Consider the following 16,054-nt stretch of genomic DNA (forward strand, 5'->3'; position numbering starts at 1 on the left):
TGAGTGTATCCGGGCAGCTCAGAGATCGTGAGTTAAAAAGCCCACGTCTGGGTGACGTCAGATATCGGGGACCTCGTCTTCGCCGGCGAAGACGTTGTGTATATCGTTCGTCATCGTCTAGAAAGCGGTGTTGGTCGACCCCCCACCAGGTGGACTAACGACGTCACGCGAGTCGCAGGGATGAATTGAATGCAGGCGGCTCAGGATCGTGATGTTTGGAAGTCCCTACAAAAGGCCTATGTCCTGCAGTGGACATCCATCGGCTGATATGATAATAGTGATGATACTTTTATACGGGTATACCTGGGTTTATCTGGGCCGACGTATTAGCCGGTGGGCTTTTCCCCATTGGCTAGGCAGGGAGAACAACACTAGCGAAGAAAGGGAGTGTTAGTTAACTGTCTTGAACCCTAAATTCATTGGTTACGAGCTTGGAGCTTTGCTCGGAGACTGGCCGACGAAGTCGGGTGATAACAAGTTTAGGTACATCATTATCGTTGAGGTTGATCAAAAAAATGGTGTTAATATAATACCGTTCGTAGTACCTACGTTCAATCATTCTCTTCTAGGATCTCTCGAAATAGACACTTATGAAGTTATTGTATTGAAAAATGATTTTATCCGTCGTATTGGTATTAGTAGCAGTTATCTGGACAGTACAATACAGGTTCAGAAGGAGGAGAATGTATGAGTTGGCGTCAAAGATCTCACATCTGAAAGATGAATTGCCTTTGATTGGTGTAACGCATAAATTAATAGGAAGTACTGAAAGTAAGTGATTATTTAATTAGTAATTCTATATTAATACCAGCAGGACGGCGACTTTGTTCGCATGAAAATAATTTAAACATTTCATCCCTTTTATTTATATTTTCGCGTGATTTATAATATGTATGTAATTACTAAATAATCCGCTTATCATCAAAGCTGGCCCAAAGCGGATTGGCAAATCGTGTGAAACACGTAGAGAATTAAGAAAATTCTTAAGTAGGCAGGTTTCCTCGCGATGTTTTTTATTCACCGTTGAGTGAGACACGTGATATTTAATTTCTTAAAATGCACCAATAGAATATAATACAGTTTTTTTTTAAGAATATTTGCCATAACTTTTAAATATGACTAATATTCCCATACCTCACCAACTAGCCGGGAAATACTGTATTAGGAGTGGGTACGACAATAGATATGATGATGAGTCCAACCGCTCTTACCGTTGAGCTATTGAGGCTTTAACATTACATTTTACACAGGCTAAGCAACTTCAATATAATTAATTATGTGAATGTTATAAGCAAATTCTCTATTTCAGTTATAATGAAAAGCTTGAAGCAGTTTAGCTATGAAGCCATGGAGACCGATGATGGAGTAACTAGAGCGTGGCTTAATCACATACTTTATTTCGGTGAGTGACTATATTAGTAAACTAGCGTACGCCCGTGACTTCGTCCGCCCTTATACCTCCTTAATCCGACCCAGTCGCAAAATACTTTCTTAGCGGACCTGTACTAACTATAACCTATGTTTTATCTACCGTTTACCTAGCTTTAGGTTTCGAATTGTTTTTTCATATGAAACTATCTTCGGAATATACCCTTTATAATAAAAAAAGAATTATCAAAATCGGACTATTCAATAGAAAGTTATACTTGGTTTTACACTAAAGTTAATGGGTAAACAATCAATCGTCCCCTGTTTTCGTAATGTAAAACTAAGCATAACGTTTAATTGAGTTGTCCGGTTTTGATAATTCTTTTTTTATTGTAAAGGGTACATTTCGTACATAGTCCTATACATATTTAAAAAAATCAATTTGGAAAAACCATTTCAACCCTAAGGTTAAAAAAATAGAAAATGATTGATTGTTTTCCCATAAATTGTAATGTAAAACTATGCGTAACTTTTTACTGAGTGGACCGATTTTGATAATTCTTTATTTTTTGTAACGGGTATATTTCGAAGTTTAATATTTAATTCCATTTAAATTTGGAAAAACAATTCTAATCCTAAAGGTGGAAGCTCTTTTTCCACCTTTAGCATTAGAATTGTTTTCCCAAATTTGACGACGACCAAACGATTGATTGCTTACCCATTAATTGTACCATTGGCACCGGCTTCAAATTAATCAGTAGATACAAAATATTATAAAGTTGTCTTCTGCTTATTTTTATGTTTTTGATGTCGGTAGTGTTTTGCTTTTCAATTATTTATTACATAAATAGCTTAAATATTGTTTAAATAATATAAGTAATTCCGTCCCCACTCCAAAAGGTTTCTGATTTCAAATAATATCAAGAAACAAACTGAATAAAAATAAATCATCAAAATCGAAGCTGTTCCTGAGGAGGTCGAGGGTAAATGCTCAATTGATTCGCCTTATTAGAGATTTTGATATTTCAGCAATGGTGAACCCGGAGGATTTGGAAATAGTGTTAAAAACGTGCTTGGAAAAGGATGATCTTTATAGATTAATGCGTAACTTTATAGGTAATGGCAGCGCATTCGCACCTGGTGAGTCATGTAACTGCGTTTTCGATCTAGTTAGAATATGAGGTTTTGAGTTCAAGCTTTCGAATCGATCGGTGTTTTGAAAAAAAATCAGCGCATTCGGTAGGCGTGGTGTACGTCTCCGTCATTATTATCTGATAGTGACTAGTGCGTGTGTGAGTAGTGATTTTTATGACTTGATTTTTTAAACGATACCATTTTTTATAAAAATCAAGTCATAAACGTCAAAAAAGTCAAAAATTATAATGAATTCGAAATCGACGCAGAATATTAAGTAAAGTTTATAAATTCCTAAATAATAAGTATGCAATTCAAACATCAAGAAGATGAAAAAATTCTACGAACTTGACCAAAAATTCGGTAGGACACTAATAAATCAAAACCTTATCAAAACCTTATCTTTTACCTTACATTTTTGCACTCATTACCATAAACAAACGTCATTCGAGTCCATATATTCATTTACTCTTTGTTCGAGCTAGGTTTCACATTAACCAGCGCGCATTTTGTAACTTGAATACGTTGTTTCAGTTTCTATTTGGAGGCGTCGCAGAAAAATTCTAATCCCAGCATTCAGCGCGAAAATTATTGAAAGCTTTGTAGAAATATTTTCAGAACAAAGCCAACATATTACACATAAAGTGGCACGTATGTGTGGATCTGGAACAGTTAACCTTTGGCCGATAGTATCAGCTTATTCTTTAGGTGCCGCATGTGGTATGTTTAAAATCAAAATTATTTTATACAGTAAATCAAAAGTCTGTTTCCTGTAAAATGCCTTCATCATCATCATCGTCATCACGCTGTGTTGAAAACCCCCAACAACAAGATCAGGGTTATTATACGACGGATCTACACGGTCAAACGGTGTTCTTGGATCAGTGACCAGACCTGCATGCGAGTCCTAAATTGCTTAAGGAAATCTCGGACATACTGACACACTTTCTTCGTCATCAGGTGATTTTTGTGTTGTTTCGTCAATCTATTGTTCATCGCGATGACCGAAACTACCAATTGATTTTGTGGCGTGAGCATCCTGATGACCCGATGCAGGTTTCATATACCTGCATCGGGTCATCAGGATGCTAATGAGGATGAGAATATTGAGATCCAGTCCTTTTAGTGCGATCAGCAGGGTTATTATTTACCTTGGTACCATTAAAATAATGTGGTTTTTCGTATTTTTGTTTTTGTCATCTACTATTGTGTTTTCAACGAAATAACATAATTATGGTAGTTTTATGTAAAGTGGCATTAGTATAGTAGTGGCAAGTATTAACGTTATTTCACAAAAACGAAAAAACATTGTTTACGTAATTTCGTTGAATTAATCATGTTAAATGGTCTACTAAAAAAAAAAATCACTGCCGCTTGATGTAACATGGCATAGTTTAGGTCATTTCGTTGAAATAACGGAAATAACTATGTCATGTAAATTTTAATATTATATTTACGTATATATTATATTATATTTATATATATTTTTTTAATTATTTATATATATAATTACATATAATGTATTGCACCTTCCCGCTCTTTCTTCGCAAGTTCTCTCGTCAGGGGTTGCCTGGTAGAGATTACTTATAGTAATAAGGCCGCCTTTGCATGCTAAGTTTAATTTATGTTTTTTAATGTTTCAATTTATAATTGTATTTTTGTGTGCAATAAAGTATTTCTTCTTTTTCTTCTTCTATGTCAGATGATCAAAAAGACGAAAATGCGACGAAATACGATGAAAATATCGTAGCTATCGTACTTATTATTAAAAAGACGATATTTTTTTATGATGTGTAATAAGTATAATGTGTCTATATTTTGATTTCTTAGAGAAATAAAGGATTTTTGCGTAAAAGACAACCATTTATTTTCTCATGTTAAAATTCAAAATTAAAAAAAACAAAATTCATTTATTTCAATTAGGCTTAGTGTACTTTTGAAATGTCAAGTTAAATCATGATATTTTAATGGTGGTTAACAAACAAAACAGTCGGGACCTATTAAATAATGTACTTAGACTAAAATAATTCTTCCCAATATTGGTTTCGGCTGCTTTCTAATTGCTTTCTACACTTCTGGATTGAGCTTGTTTATATTACTTTTCAGTTTTTAGAGTTCCGTAGTCCATCTGTCCGTCCGTCCGTCCGCGGTTTAGTGCAGAGACTATTACTAAAGAAAGCTGTAAATTAGCATGAATTATGTATATTGAAAATGTGAACAATGTAGTACAATAAAATTAAAAAAAATATTTTTCACTACTCTTGCTCAAAAACATTGTCATATTACCACTCCACAGCGGGGCTAAACAAGCATTTCAGCCTCTAGTGGCTAATATTTTTTTTTTAATTTTTGTCTGTTACGAGTACTAGCCAAGTACTAGCCTACTTTATAACGAAGGAGGTTTTATTCGTAAATAGAATCATCGTAGGTAAAGCCTTTCTTCTTCTTCTTTTGGTTATATTGCTCCGCGCGTAAGGTCCTGATTGTTTGATAAAAATAAAACTTGAAATTGGAATAAAATGCAGCGTTTTTATCTGTAGAATGCGGTTATTTTTTTTTATTTGTTTTTTATTGAGTTGCGAATTTAAAGAGCGAGATTTGAAGACAAGGTTGTACAGTGTAATGCCTGTGCCTTTTCTTCATGGGAAGATGAGAATTCTTTTTCTTCATTCAAAATTATATTAGTAAAGAAAAATAAAATTAAAGAGCGAGAATTTAAAAACAATTTGCTGTGAATAATCCATACTTGATTTTTTTAAGAAATTAATTGTGAATTTGTGACCGTAATTTACATATTTCGCAATTATTATAAATTAATTTTTATGTCTTCATCTATTGAGAATGGTGACCCTAATTTAAAGATGGAACAAAACTAACCTACAAATTAAATACCTACGAAAAATTTAATAAGTGGAGAAAAGAACAACGAGTTGATTCACTTACGGAAGAAGTTTTTAAACTAATAACTCCTACGTTTACCTCACATACTCATTATTCATCTTCACAGCAGTCGGAAATTAAGTTACCGGGTAAAAGCATCTAACATAAATTTATTTATAAAGTTCGTATCGTAGTGAAAAATATTGTGTAACACGCGGGGCTAAACCCATTTTAAACTTGGTTTATATTTAGCGGTTTTATTTTCTATTTAAAAATACCTCGTATATAATGGGTCGTTTTAGCCCCTTGTAGAACAATCTACTACCTACCTACCCTACATGTAAAGTGGGTATAATTTATTTTGCTCGTTAATTTCATAGTATGGGGTATCATTCGATAGATCTTTGAACGTTGTAAGGGGTTTTATTACATATTTCGATTTAGGAATCCGTTTGTAAAATATTAAGCTTTTAATAGCAAATTTTTGTTACAGTCAAGTGTCCCCACCCACTACCGGCTAAACGGTTGTTTATGGATACTTGAATTTCAAAAGTAGGATATATTAGAATGAAATTACAAAAAAAACTATAACTGCTAATAAGCAATTGCTGTCTAAAGAGCAATAGTCGACCAACTTAAAAAAACGTAATTGGAAATCGAAAATTGCATAATAATTCTGTTGTTAATTAAAAAGATAAAGTTATCAGTACGTTAACTCAGAGTATGTTAAAACTAGAAATATAAGATTTGGTAAGGGTATGCACATTAATTACGTCTATAAATATATAAAACGAAAAAATTTTGGTGTTCCTCCCCAACATACAAAGTGATGATGAATTTTTTTATCGTCTATCCTATAGTGTGGGGTATCGTTGTCGGTATTTTGTTCATTACAATGAGGATTAAAGCGCTAACTTAATCTACGGAACCCTATATTGTGTCGCCCGACACGCACTTGGTCGGTTTTTATATTTTATGCAGTCAAGTTTTTTATCTCTTTAATTATTATATCCTTTATCTTGTAATACTCTAATGTTTTTTATGCATATTATTACAAAAAAAGGTATTTTGTTTTTTTAGAATCAACGGCAGGGGTAAAAATATATGCGCAGTCCAAAGCAAACTCACAATTCCTAACTTTTGTGGAGGAAATTCTAAACATTATCTGTGAAAGAATGGGCAATTTGTGGCTGCATCCGGATTGGGTGTTCCGTCTGTCCCCTAAGTACACTAAATATCAGAAATGTGCTCAATATATACATGATTTTACAGATGAGGTACGTAACACGTTCGCTGCGGGACCATTTCTAGAGGACTTATTGACATATTTTCAGTGCGTTAGGGTCCTATTAGACCTCGTAACTGTACTTAACAGCAGTAACAGCAGTATGTAGGGGACCTAGGGGACTACCCCTTAAAAACAGTGATTTGAAGAATGCCTAACTCGTTCAAAAATAAGTTAAGACATTTAAACTTTTTGATAATGTGATCATCTATTACAATGAGGTAACAACTTCTAAGTAATAAAAATACTCATTGGGATATTTGACCCTGATTCAGCCATCTTTTCGTTCCTACGGGTATAAATTGACTGTATTTTTATCATTTGGTAGCCTAGATTACAGAATTTTAAATCTATTTATTTCAGATTATCAACAATAAACGAAAAGAATTAAAGAATGACAAACAAAGAACATGCGACAATGATAATAGCCCATATGGTAAGTACAAGCATTTGCGCTCTTCTTGCGTTACATTATAAACTAGCCCCGTAATTTCACCCGCGTATTGGGGATGATGACTATGTTTGAATTTTTAAGAGACATTCGATTAAATAAAGTCAAAATTATGTAATTAGTAAAAACCAAAGATTGGCTGGATGTTTGCAAAATAAATAAGATTATAAAATTTCAAAATCTACTAAAATTCTTTTATTGTAATTAGATAAAAAATTCATACATTTTTAGCTTCCATACATTAAACGTTACATTTTTCAATATTTGGATTATAAACGTAAACGCACAAATAACAAAGCTAATATTTGTAATTTTGTTTGAATGGCCATACAAATCTAACGATCAGCGAATCAACGACGTCATTAATTCGTGCCATTTTGTATGAGGCGTTTTTCAGGAATCCGTAGCAGTGCCGGAAATTTGACTCTTTAAATCCCTGTAGCTCCGAAAGTACCCAATGATCGCAGATATCCTGTTACTTGTTTTTAATTTATTATTTTTTAATTTATACACAATTTAAAAAACTGTTATCATTCCCGTACTCCCGTTACGGGGATAAAAAAAAGCCTATAATGTCATATACAAATAACGTATCTTTCAATTGGTAAAAGAATTTTCAAAATCGGTTCAAGAGATTTCCGCCTGCAATCTTACAAACTTTATCAATTTATAATACTAGTACAGACTAGTACAGATGTATAATTTTGTGTGTTTGTGTATTTATTACACACAACTAAACTGCATCAAACCATCAAATTTTGTTTACATTTACGTGAATGAATAACATAGATACATTTGCAGATTTAGGTGATTATAAAAACAAATCTTTCCTTGAATTATTAATACATTTGTCTGGTGGTGAAAAGGGGTATACAGATTTGGAACTTCGTGAGGAGATTTTAACTATAATTATGGCTGGAACCGACACCTCTGCAGTTGGAATGGCGTTTACTCTCATATTATTAGGAAAATATCCAGACATTCAGCAAAAGGTATATGAAGAGTAAGTAAAAGTTAAGGTTTCAACAATCTAGAGAATCTATCTAGTTAGCAATGTTTTTAGACTTATTAAGACGCTTAAAATATATAATAACTAGCGGATGTTTTGCATTTATTATAATATTATATATTTCAAGTGTCATAATAAGTCCACTTCCATGAAATATTTCTCTATATTACAGTTCAGATCAAACATTAAAAAGTATACTCTATTTTAGGTTGAAAGAAGTGTTTGGTGATTCCAACCGTCCATTAGTGAAAGAAGATTTACCCAAGTTGAAGTATTTAGAGAGAGTGGTAAAAGAGTCTTTCAGGTTATTCCCACCAGTGCCTTTTATACTTCGGAAAGTGGAAAAAGAGATTACTTTACGTGGGTAACACTAGTTTATTACTATCTCTTCTTTATCACTCTTTATCTATATTAGCTCAATTACTTAATAAATAAATTTTAAATAACCCATATGACAAATCATCTTTAGCAGAATTGCACTGAGATGTAGATATGGATACTCTCACTTGACAATCGATGATTGTGATCCACAGTCTTGATTTCCATGTCCCAATTTTCGCACCAACAATTTTCTCATTAAACGAAGCTGAGAATACTCTCGATTGGGTCATCAATATTCTCTTTCAGTGCGCAGTTTAATAATGCATTTAAGATGTACGTCATTTGTTATAATTTATTTTATTCATTTCAAAATTTTCAGCGTCAGGCGTGACTATTCCTAGTGGTTCAGGGATATTTGTTTCGATTTTTGGAGCTCATCGCGACCCTAAGTACTGGGGTCCGGACGCGGAACATTTCGACCCCGACCGGTTTCTGCCTGAACGATTCAACTTGCAGCACGCCTGTAGCTATATGCCGTTTAGTTACGGTCCACGGAATTGTGTAGGTGAGAAGTAGTAGTTTCTTGGTAAATAAATGGTAATTATTAAAATATAAACTACTCGTAATTAAAAAAAATCCGCGCCTATGTAAGTTTCTAAGCAGCCAGTGTGAACTTCGCGCAAACTACTAATCGGAATTAGCCGCAACAATAACGCGGTGAGTTCTTATTTAAAATTTAGAAAGTCGACATAAATTGGCGGACACTAATCTATGTATCTGTGACTTTATTTAAAAAAAAATAGGTAATCTTCTATATATATAAAAATGAATCCAAATACATATTAATTATAAAGGGTACATTCCGTACATGGTCCTATATACATTAAAAAGATTTATTTCAACTCTAAGAGTAAGAAAACAAGGTATGATTGATTGTTTACCCATTAATTTTCCTGTAAAACCAAGCATAACTTTTTATCAAGTAGTCCGATTTTAATAACTCTGTTTTAAATAGAAAGGGTATATTCCGATAATGGTTTCATATAAATTTTAAATAACAATTTCAATCTTAAGGGTTGAAAAGCAGAAGATGACTGATTGTTTCCCCATTAATTGTATTATAAAACTATGCGTAACTTATTATGATGTGGTCCGATATCGATAACTCTTTATAGGTTGTAAAGGGTATATTTTGAAGTAGGTCTCGTATAAATTTGGAAAAACAATTCCAATCCTAAATACAAAAAAACAGGGTATGATTGATTGTTTTCTCATTCATTTTAATGTAAAACCAAGCATAACTTTTTATTGAGTGGTTCGATTTTGATAATTCTTTTTTTAATAGAAAGGGTATATACCTTAAATATTTCCATATAAATTTGGAAAAACAATTTCAACCCTAAGAGTAGGAAAATAGAAGATGATTGATTGTTGCACATTAATTGTAATGTAAAACTATGCGTAACTTTTTACTGAGTGGACCTATTTTAATAACTCTTTTTTTTTTGTAAAGGGTATATTTCGAAGTATGCCCCATAAAGATTTGGGAAAACAATTCCAATCCTAAAGGTGGAAAAAGAGGATAGATTGCCTACCCATTAATTGTACCATGGCTTCAAAGTAATCAGTAGATAGAAAATATTATAATGTTTTCTTCTGCTTATTAATTTCCTGCATATGTTTGTGTTTTTGGAGTCGATAGTGTTTTGTTTTTAATTATTTATTATATAATAACATAATTATTGTTTAAATAATATAAATCATTCCGTCCCCACTCCAAAATGTTTCTGATTTTAAATAATATCCATAAATAAAATGAACAAAAAAAAAATCATCAAAATCGGAGCTGTTTCTGAGTAGGTTGAGGGTAAATGCTCTATTGATTCGGCTAATTGTCAGAATTGTTCTTATGACAGAATTTAAAAAAAAAATTAAGGGGTAGGGGGAGGGTAGGGGTAAGGTAGGGTAGGGTAGGGTAGGAGTAGGGTAGGGCTAGGGTAGTGGTAGGGTAGTGCTAATGTAGGGGTAATGTAGGGGTAGTTGAAAATTTACATCACGTTTCACGCGGACGTTGTCGCGGGCGTTTAATATTCAAATCTTATAAACTAAGATTTGGATATTAAAAATGAGTTCAAAATTTAATAAAATATTAATTAAAATTATATTATTTTTAATATTAATTATTGCTTCGCTATTGTTACCGTCTGATAAAAGACTTTTTAGGATTTTTATCAGACGACTAAAGAAGCGTTCTTTATCTACCTATTTCATATTCCCTGCCTCAATACCAAGTGCTGCCGTAATTCCAAGGTATTTATAGGTCTCGCCTACCGCCACGGAGACCTTTAAATACCGATTCATTTAATACCGATGCCAAAGATGTAATAACATTCGTTATTCGGCATTACCAGGAAAGCGTGGCCTATTGAAAAAACTATCTAGAAAAAAATTAAATTTAGTGAATTTTTAGTGGACTAGGTTTAATTCTAATTTTTATTTTATAGGTTATCAGTATGCTTTCAAGTCAATCAAGACGGCACTAACGTCCATATTACGAAATTATAAAGTTATTGGAGAACCAGAAAAGGGACCCATTCCTAACATAAGAGTCAAGGTAGACATCATGTTGAAGGCAGCTGAAGGGTACTACGTGAAGTTCGAAAAAAGAAAACCTTGTCTCTTGAAAGAGTGACTTGCTTTTTTGTGTCGAGTGCTGATGATTCGATAATTTTATTGTTTTTTAATTTTAAAAAATAATTGAATTAAAAATGTCACGACGGCTAAAATATTTTTAAATCGATTAAACGATACATAAAATAATTTTGCTATAAGCACTTGCTATTAAGATTTTTCAAAAGTATATTTTATTTTTATAAGTTGTTTCAATTGAAATTCTAATTTCAGTTAAAGGTTTAATTTGTTTTATATTGGTAATCGGTGGATTCTCTGACCTGAAATAAATTGGTTTTATTTCATTTTTATTTGTTTTAATTTACTTCATAATCCGATTTTATTTATTTTAATGTTTTTCTGTATCCTATTACTAAATGAAAGTTTGTCTATAAAATAATTACCTAGCAACTTTATCACATAGCAGTTTAAAATTAAAACGTAGGGGTTGGTGTAGGGGTCTATTAAAGTAGCTGATTTCATAACAACGAACCAAACTACTACTACCTACCTACTACCTACCTAATAAATACTAACTACTAGCTGTGATAGCCCAGTGGATATGACCTCTGCCTCCGGAGGGTGTGGGTTCGAATCCGGTCCGGGGCATGCACCTCCAACTTTTCAGTTGTGTGCATTTTAAGAAATTAAATATCACGTGTCTCAATCGGTGAAGGAAAACATCGTGAGGAAACCTGCATACCAGAGAATTATCTTAATTCTCTGCGTGTGTGAAGTCTGCCAATCCGCATTGGGCCAGCGTGGTGGACTATTGGCCTAACCCCTCTCATTCTGAGAGGAGACTCGAGCTGAGCAGTGAGCCGAATATGGGTTGATGACGAACGAACTAAAATCCCATTATTGAATTATCTAAACTTAAGCACAAAATACGACTACATCATAATTTGTGGAATAAACACACTGTTGCACTTAACAATAATGTATTCAAATGAGCTACCAGGCTGCTAATTTTACCAGAAAAATCTGTAGGTATAACATTTCCGGTACTATCTGTAAGACAAGGGAATCCAAAATAAAATCATGAATATATTGAAAACACTATTCAAATGTATTACGAGTATAATGTTAAAACATTAAGTAACAAAAAGTTTACCTAAATTGTTACAAGATTAGTCTATACTAATATTATAAAGAGGTAAAGTTTGTAAGTTTGTAAGTTTGTAACATTCTTTAAATGGGGTAATCTTCGGAACTACTGGTCCGATTTCAATTCTTTCACCAGTAGAATGCTACATTATCGGGGAGTGCTATAGGCTATATTTTATAAAGGTAACATATATAATAGCCGAGTTATCACAGTTTTTGTCATACAGGTTGGACCGAAATTCCTCTTAAACAGACTTATTCGCATGCGCTGCCTTAACTATTGCGTAAAATTTAAATTAATGTATTGAGACTATGTATCTTTAAAAGTTCTACAAAAAAGTCCGCGACACCATACATCTATCTTCTATATATTAGCAGATATAGTACCTTTTGTATTTTAAAAATTATTAATTTTATATACTTAGGTTTACGTCATTATTTATACTACAAAACTTTAATCCTTATTCAAATTAATTATAGGGATTAGGGGTTCCCGAGGGATTTGTGAAAAACTAAATTTCACGCGGACGAAGTCGCTGGCGTCTTCTAGTTTTTTTTAGTTAGTTAATTAGTTGGCGCTTCCATCTTAGATTGCATCCTCACTTACCATCAGGTGAAATTGTAGTCAATGGCTTACTTGTCAATAATCGTGAAAAAAACTATCAGCATGTAATAAAACAATTGTAATATTATTCTGAAAAAAGACATTAATCTCGTAGACTATGTTTTTATACTACGTGCGTAGGTTTGTATTTATTTGACTGTTAGTAAATAAGTAATCTGCAAATTAAATCACGTAATTAAATACCTACCACACCGAAGCGCTGACGTGTTTCTAAATGAAAAAGAAGCATTTTTAAGCCGGCCGCATACATTCGTTTTCCGTATACGTTTTACGAATGTGTTTTTCGTGTTCGGACAACCGAATGCACGAAATCAATATAAAATAAATCAACTGACGAACAGTACGTTTTTTCTTCCGGACGGAACAAATTCCGGGCGTACATAACGAATGCGAGCCCTTGCGTTCGGAGAGACTTTTCGGAAATAAACATATTGATGTCATGCGGAATATTTTGTTTGTACCGGCGCACACTTTGTTCGGAAATTTCCAATCAGAACGGGATATACAGGGTATCCCGTAAACAGTACGACATACCAAGAAGATCTTGAGACAGGCGTGCCTCAGGGTGGAGTTCTCTCTCCTCTTCTTTTTTCTATTTATATAAATTCCATTTCCACAGTTATATCTTCTTCGTTTCATTTATATGCCGATGATTTGCAGGTATATGTTTCAGCGCTATACAAAGAGGCAAAGTCGCCAGCTTAATGGGGCCCATTTGGCCTTTGGGCCTGATGCTTTTAAAGGCGGTCTTTTTGACGAGGCGAAAGCTGATCTTTGACTCTCAACATTATATATTTTATGAGATGTTTTGTACTTAAATTGTTTATCCACACCTTTACTAAAATTTTAGTGTTTTACATTATATGTTGTTTTGCATACGTTTGCACTTTTTTTTTAAATAAATAAAACAGCAGTGTTTCCTCGTCGTTCCTCGTAAATTCGCTACAAAACCGCGACGGAAACGTTGCGAATCCGCCACGTCTCCGCGACCTGTTCTCCGCTTTGCAACCGCTGGCAAACCGTATGATAAGGCCCTTAATGATAATGAACGGGACTGACGGCTTAACATACTCTTAATAAACAGGATAAGCAAAGAAACAGTCTGCAGTAGAAAATGCTTGCATTGGTTCTTAAGTTGAAAATATCCACAATGTGGTTTAATAATCGTCATGAAAGAATCCAACATGGTTTTCGATTACCTGTACTAAATCATACATTCTTTTGAATTGGAACTTTTTATTTACGTCTAAAAAAATGTTTGCGATCCTTATTGCAGATTAATAGTCATAGCACACATATCAATTTCTCGTAACCGTATCGCCTCGTCGTCAACTAGGCCAGGACACTTTTAATTTACTGCTCGCCGTACGCAAGTGGATGCACGTTGTGGCGACTGGTTATGCGGCAGCGGTAGGGGACGAAAGCGTCCGGACGACGAGGCGGGACCTTGTCTCCCTTGCAGAGTTAACATTTGTGCTATACCAAATTACATATATTTTGTTTTTTTATCTGTTTGCTTATAAGTAAATAAGAAGTTAAGAAGTTTAAGAAGAATTACAAAGATTTTCATACACCTAATTATTATTATGGTAAGAAGTATCAGGGGTCTATTTATACGAGTATTTAAGCTATAACCTTTTGTTAATAATAGTTCTGCTTTTTAATGAATAAATAAATTATTATTATTATTTAATAACACATCGCTTAGACTCTTAAAAAAAAATTTGATCGATGTTTTACTGTTCTGGTTGAAGAATTACAATTAAGTTAGAAATACTTACAAATTAAACGTAACTTCTTTCATCTTTTAGTAAACTAGTAGTTGTTGACCGTTTTTTACGCCATTCAACTACAGAAACCGGCATTTTTAGGGAGCTCTTTATTATTACACGACGAAAATGATTATAACAATGAAACATCGATTCTATAGAAATAGTTTATATAAACGCGTTAGAGCGTTGATTTTACTACTTTGATAGAGCGTCACTTTGGTAGAGGGGTAACGTCTAGCGAGGCAGGTCCCTATATAATTCGACTGAGGTGTGCTATGACCTTTACTCGTAAGTTTAAATAATCAACCTTTTTTCAGTAATAACAGCCATGAAAAATGCATTTACGTCCATTAAAACAAAATTTAAGACATTAACATTGTCTATTTATGACAATTGATTCAAAATCGGGTGATTATCCCAAGATTACACTGTCATGATATCGCGATGTTACGAAAGATAAATAAGAAAAACGATTTCAAATTGACTAACTGACATTATTTAGTGCACGATTTAATGTTGTTGCGACTTGTGGGTAGGTACTTTTACTAGAATGGATGAATAAAGTTTACCTTATAGTTTGGCTTGCCAGATTAATTGCTGACTCCTATGCTTCTGCCCAATCAACTGTCGCACATTCATAGTGAAAAAGGTATTTAATTACTTATATAATATTAACTTAATATTAGTAGAGTTAATTGTAAATAAGTTCACCTGAGCCGTGATAGCCGATTTGAATCCGGTTGAAATCCGATCCAGAGCATGCACCTTCAACTTTTCAGTTATGTGCATTTTAAGAAATGAAATGCGTGTCTCAAACGGCGAAGGAATAACATTTTGAGGAAACCTGCATACCTGAGAATTTTAATTCTATAAGTGTGTGAAGTTTTCCAATCCACATTCGCCCAGTGTGGTGGATTATTAGCCTAACCCCTCTCATTCTGAGGGGAGATTCGTATTCAGTAATGAGCCAAACATGGGTTTTTGATGATAAATTTCGCCCGGTGGAAATACTCCTATTATGATTATTTCGAACAGCATTGCTATGTTCGTATTTAAAGGTTATGGTTGCTGCCGGAAACACCTACAAGTGGACGCTAAAACCTAACACCTAACACCTAAAGCCTCAAATTGACGTACGGCATTTTTGATGCTAACTTAACAGAATTTTTTGTTATTGTGCATGTCCGCGGAAGTACCTACTACCGCCGAATATACTATACTAATATTATGAAGCTGAAAAGTTTGTTTGTTTGTTTGATTAATTGAACGCGCTAATCTCAGGAACTACTGGTCCGATTTGAAAAATTCTTTCAGTGTTAGATAGCCCATATATCGAGGAAGGCTATATATTATCCCTGTATTCCTACGGGAACGGTAACTACGCGGGTAAAACAGCGCGGCATCAGCTAGTGTTTATATAATATAATGACAA

At 33.6% G+C, this 16,054-nt stretch overlaps 1 protein-coding gene across 1 annotated transcript; it reads left to right on the plus strand.

Moving 5' to 3' along the window:
- The first annotated feature begins 611 nt into the window (after window positions 1-611).
- On the plus strand, window positions 612-11,419 carry LOC112055643 (cytochrome P450 4C1-like). Its single transcript, XM_024095838.2, has 10 exons — window positions 612-771; window positions 1,310-1,402; window positions 2,398-2,508; window positions 3,037-3,222; window positions 6,463-6,659; window positions 7,031-7,103; window positions 7,920-8,121; window positions 8,336-8,487; window positions 8,828-9,013; window positions 10,953-11,419. The coding sequence occupies exons 1-10, from the start codon at window positions 612-614 to the stop codon at window positions 11,138-11,140; spliced, it is 1,548 nt and encodes a 515-aa protein (XP_023951606.1). The 3' UTR covers window positions 11,141-11,419.
- Window positions 11,420-16,054: the final 4,635 nt, after the last annotated feature.

This window comes from Bicyclus anynana, chromosome 7 (genome assembly GCF_947172395.1).
Source record: "Bicyclus anynana chromosome 7, ilBicAnyn1.1, whole genome shotgun sequence".
Classification (NCBI taxonomy): domain Eukaryota; kingdom Metazoa; phylum Arthropoda; class Insecta; order Lepidoptera; family Nymphalidae; genus Bicyclus; species Bicyclus anynana.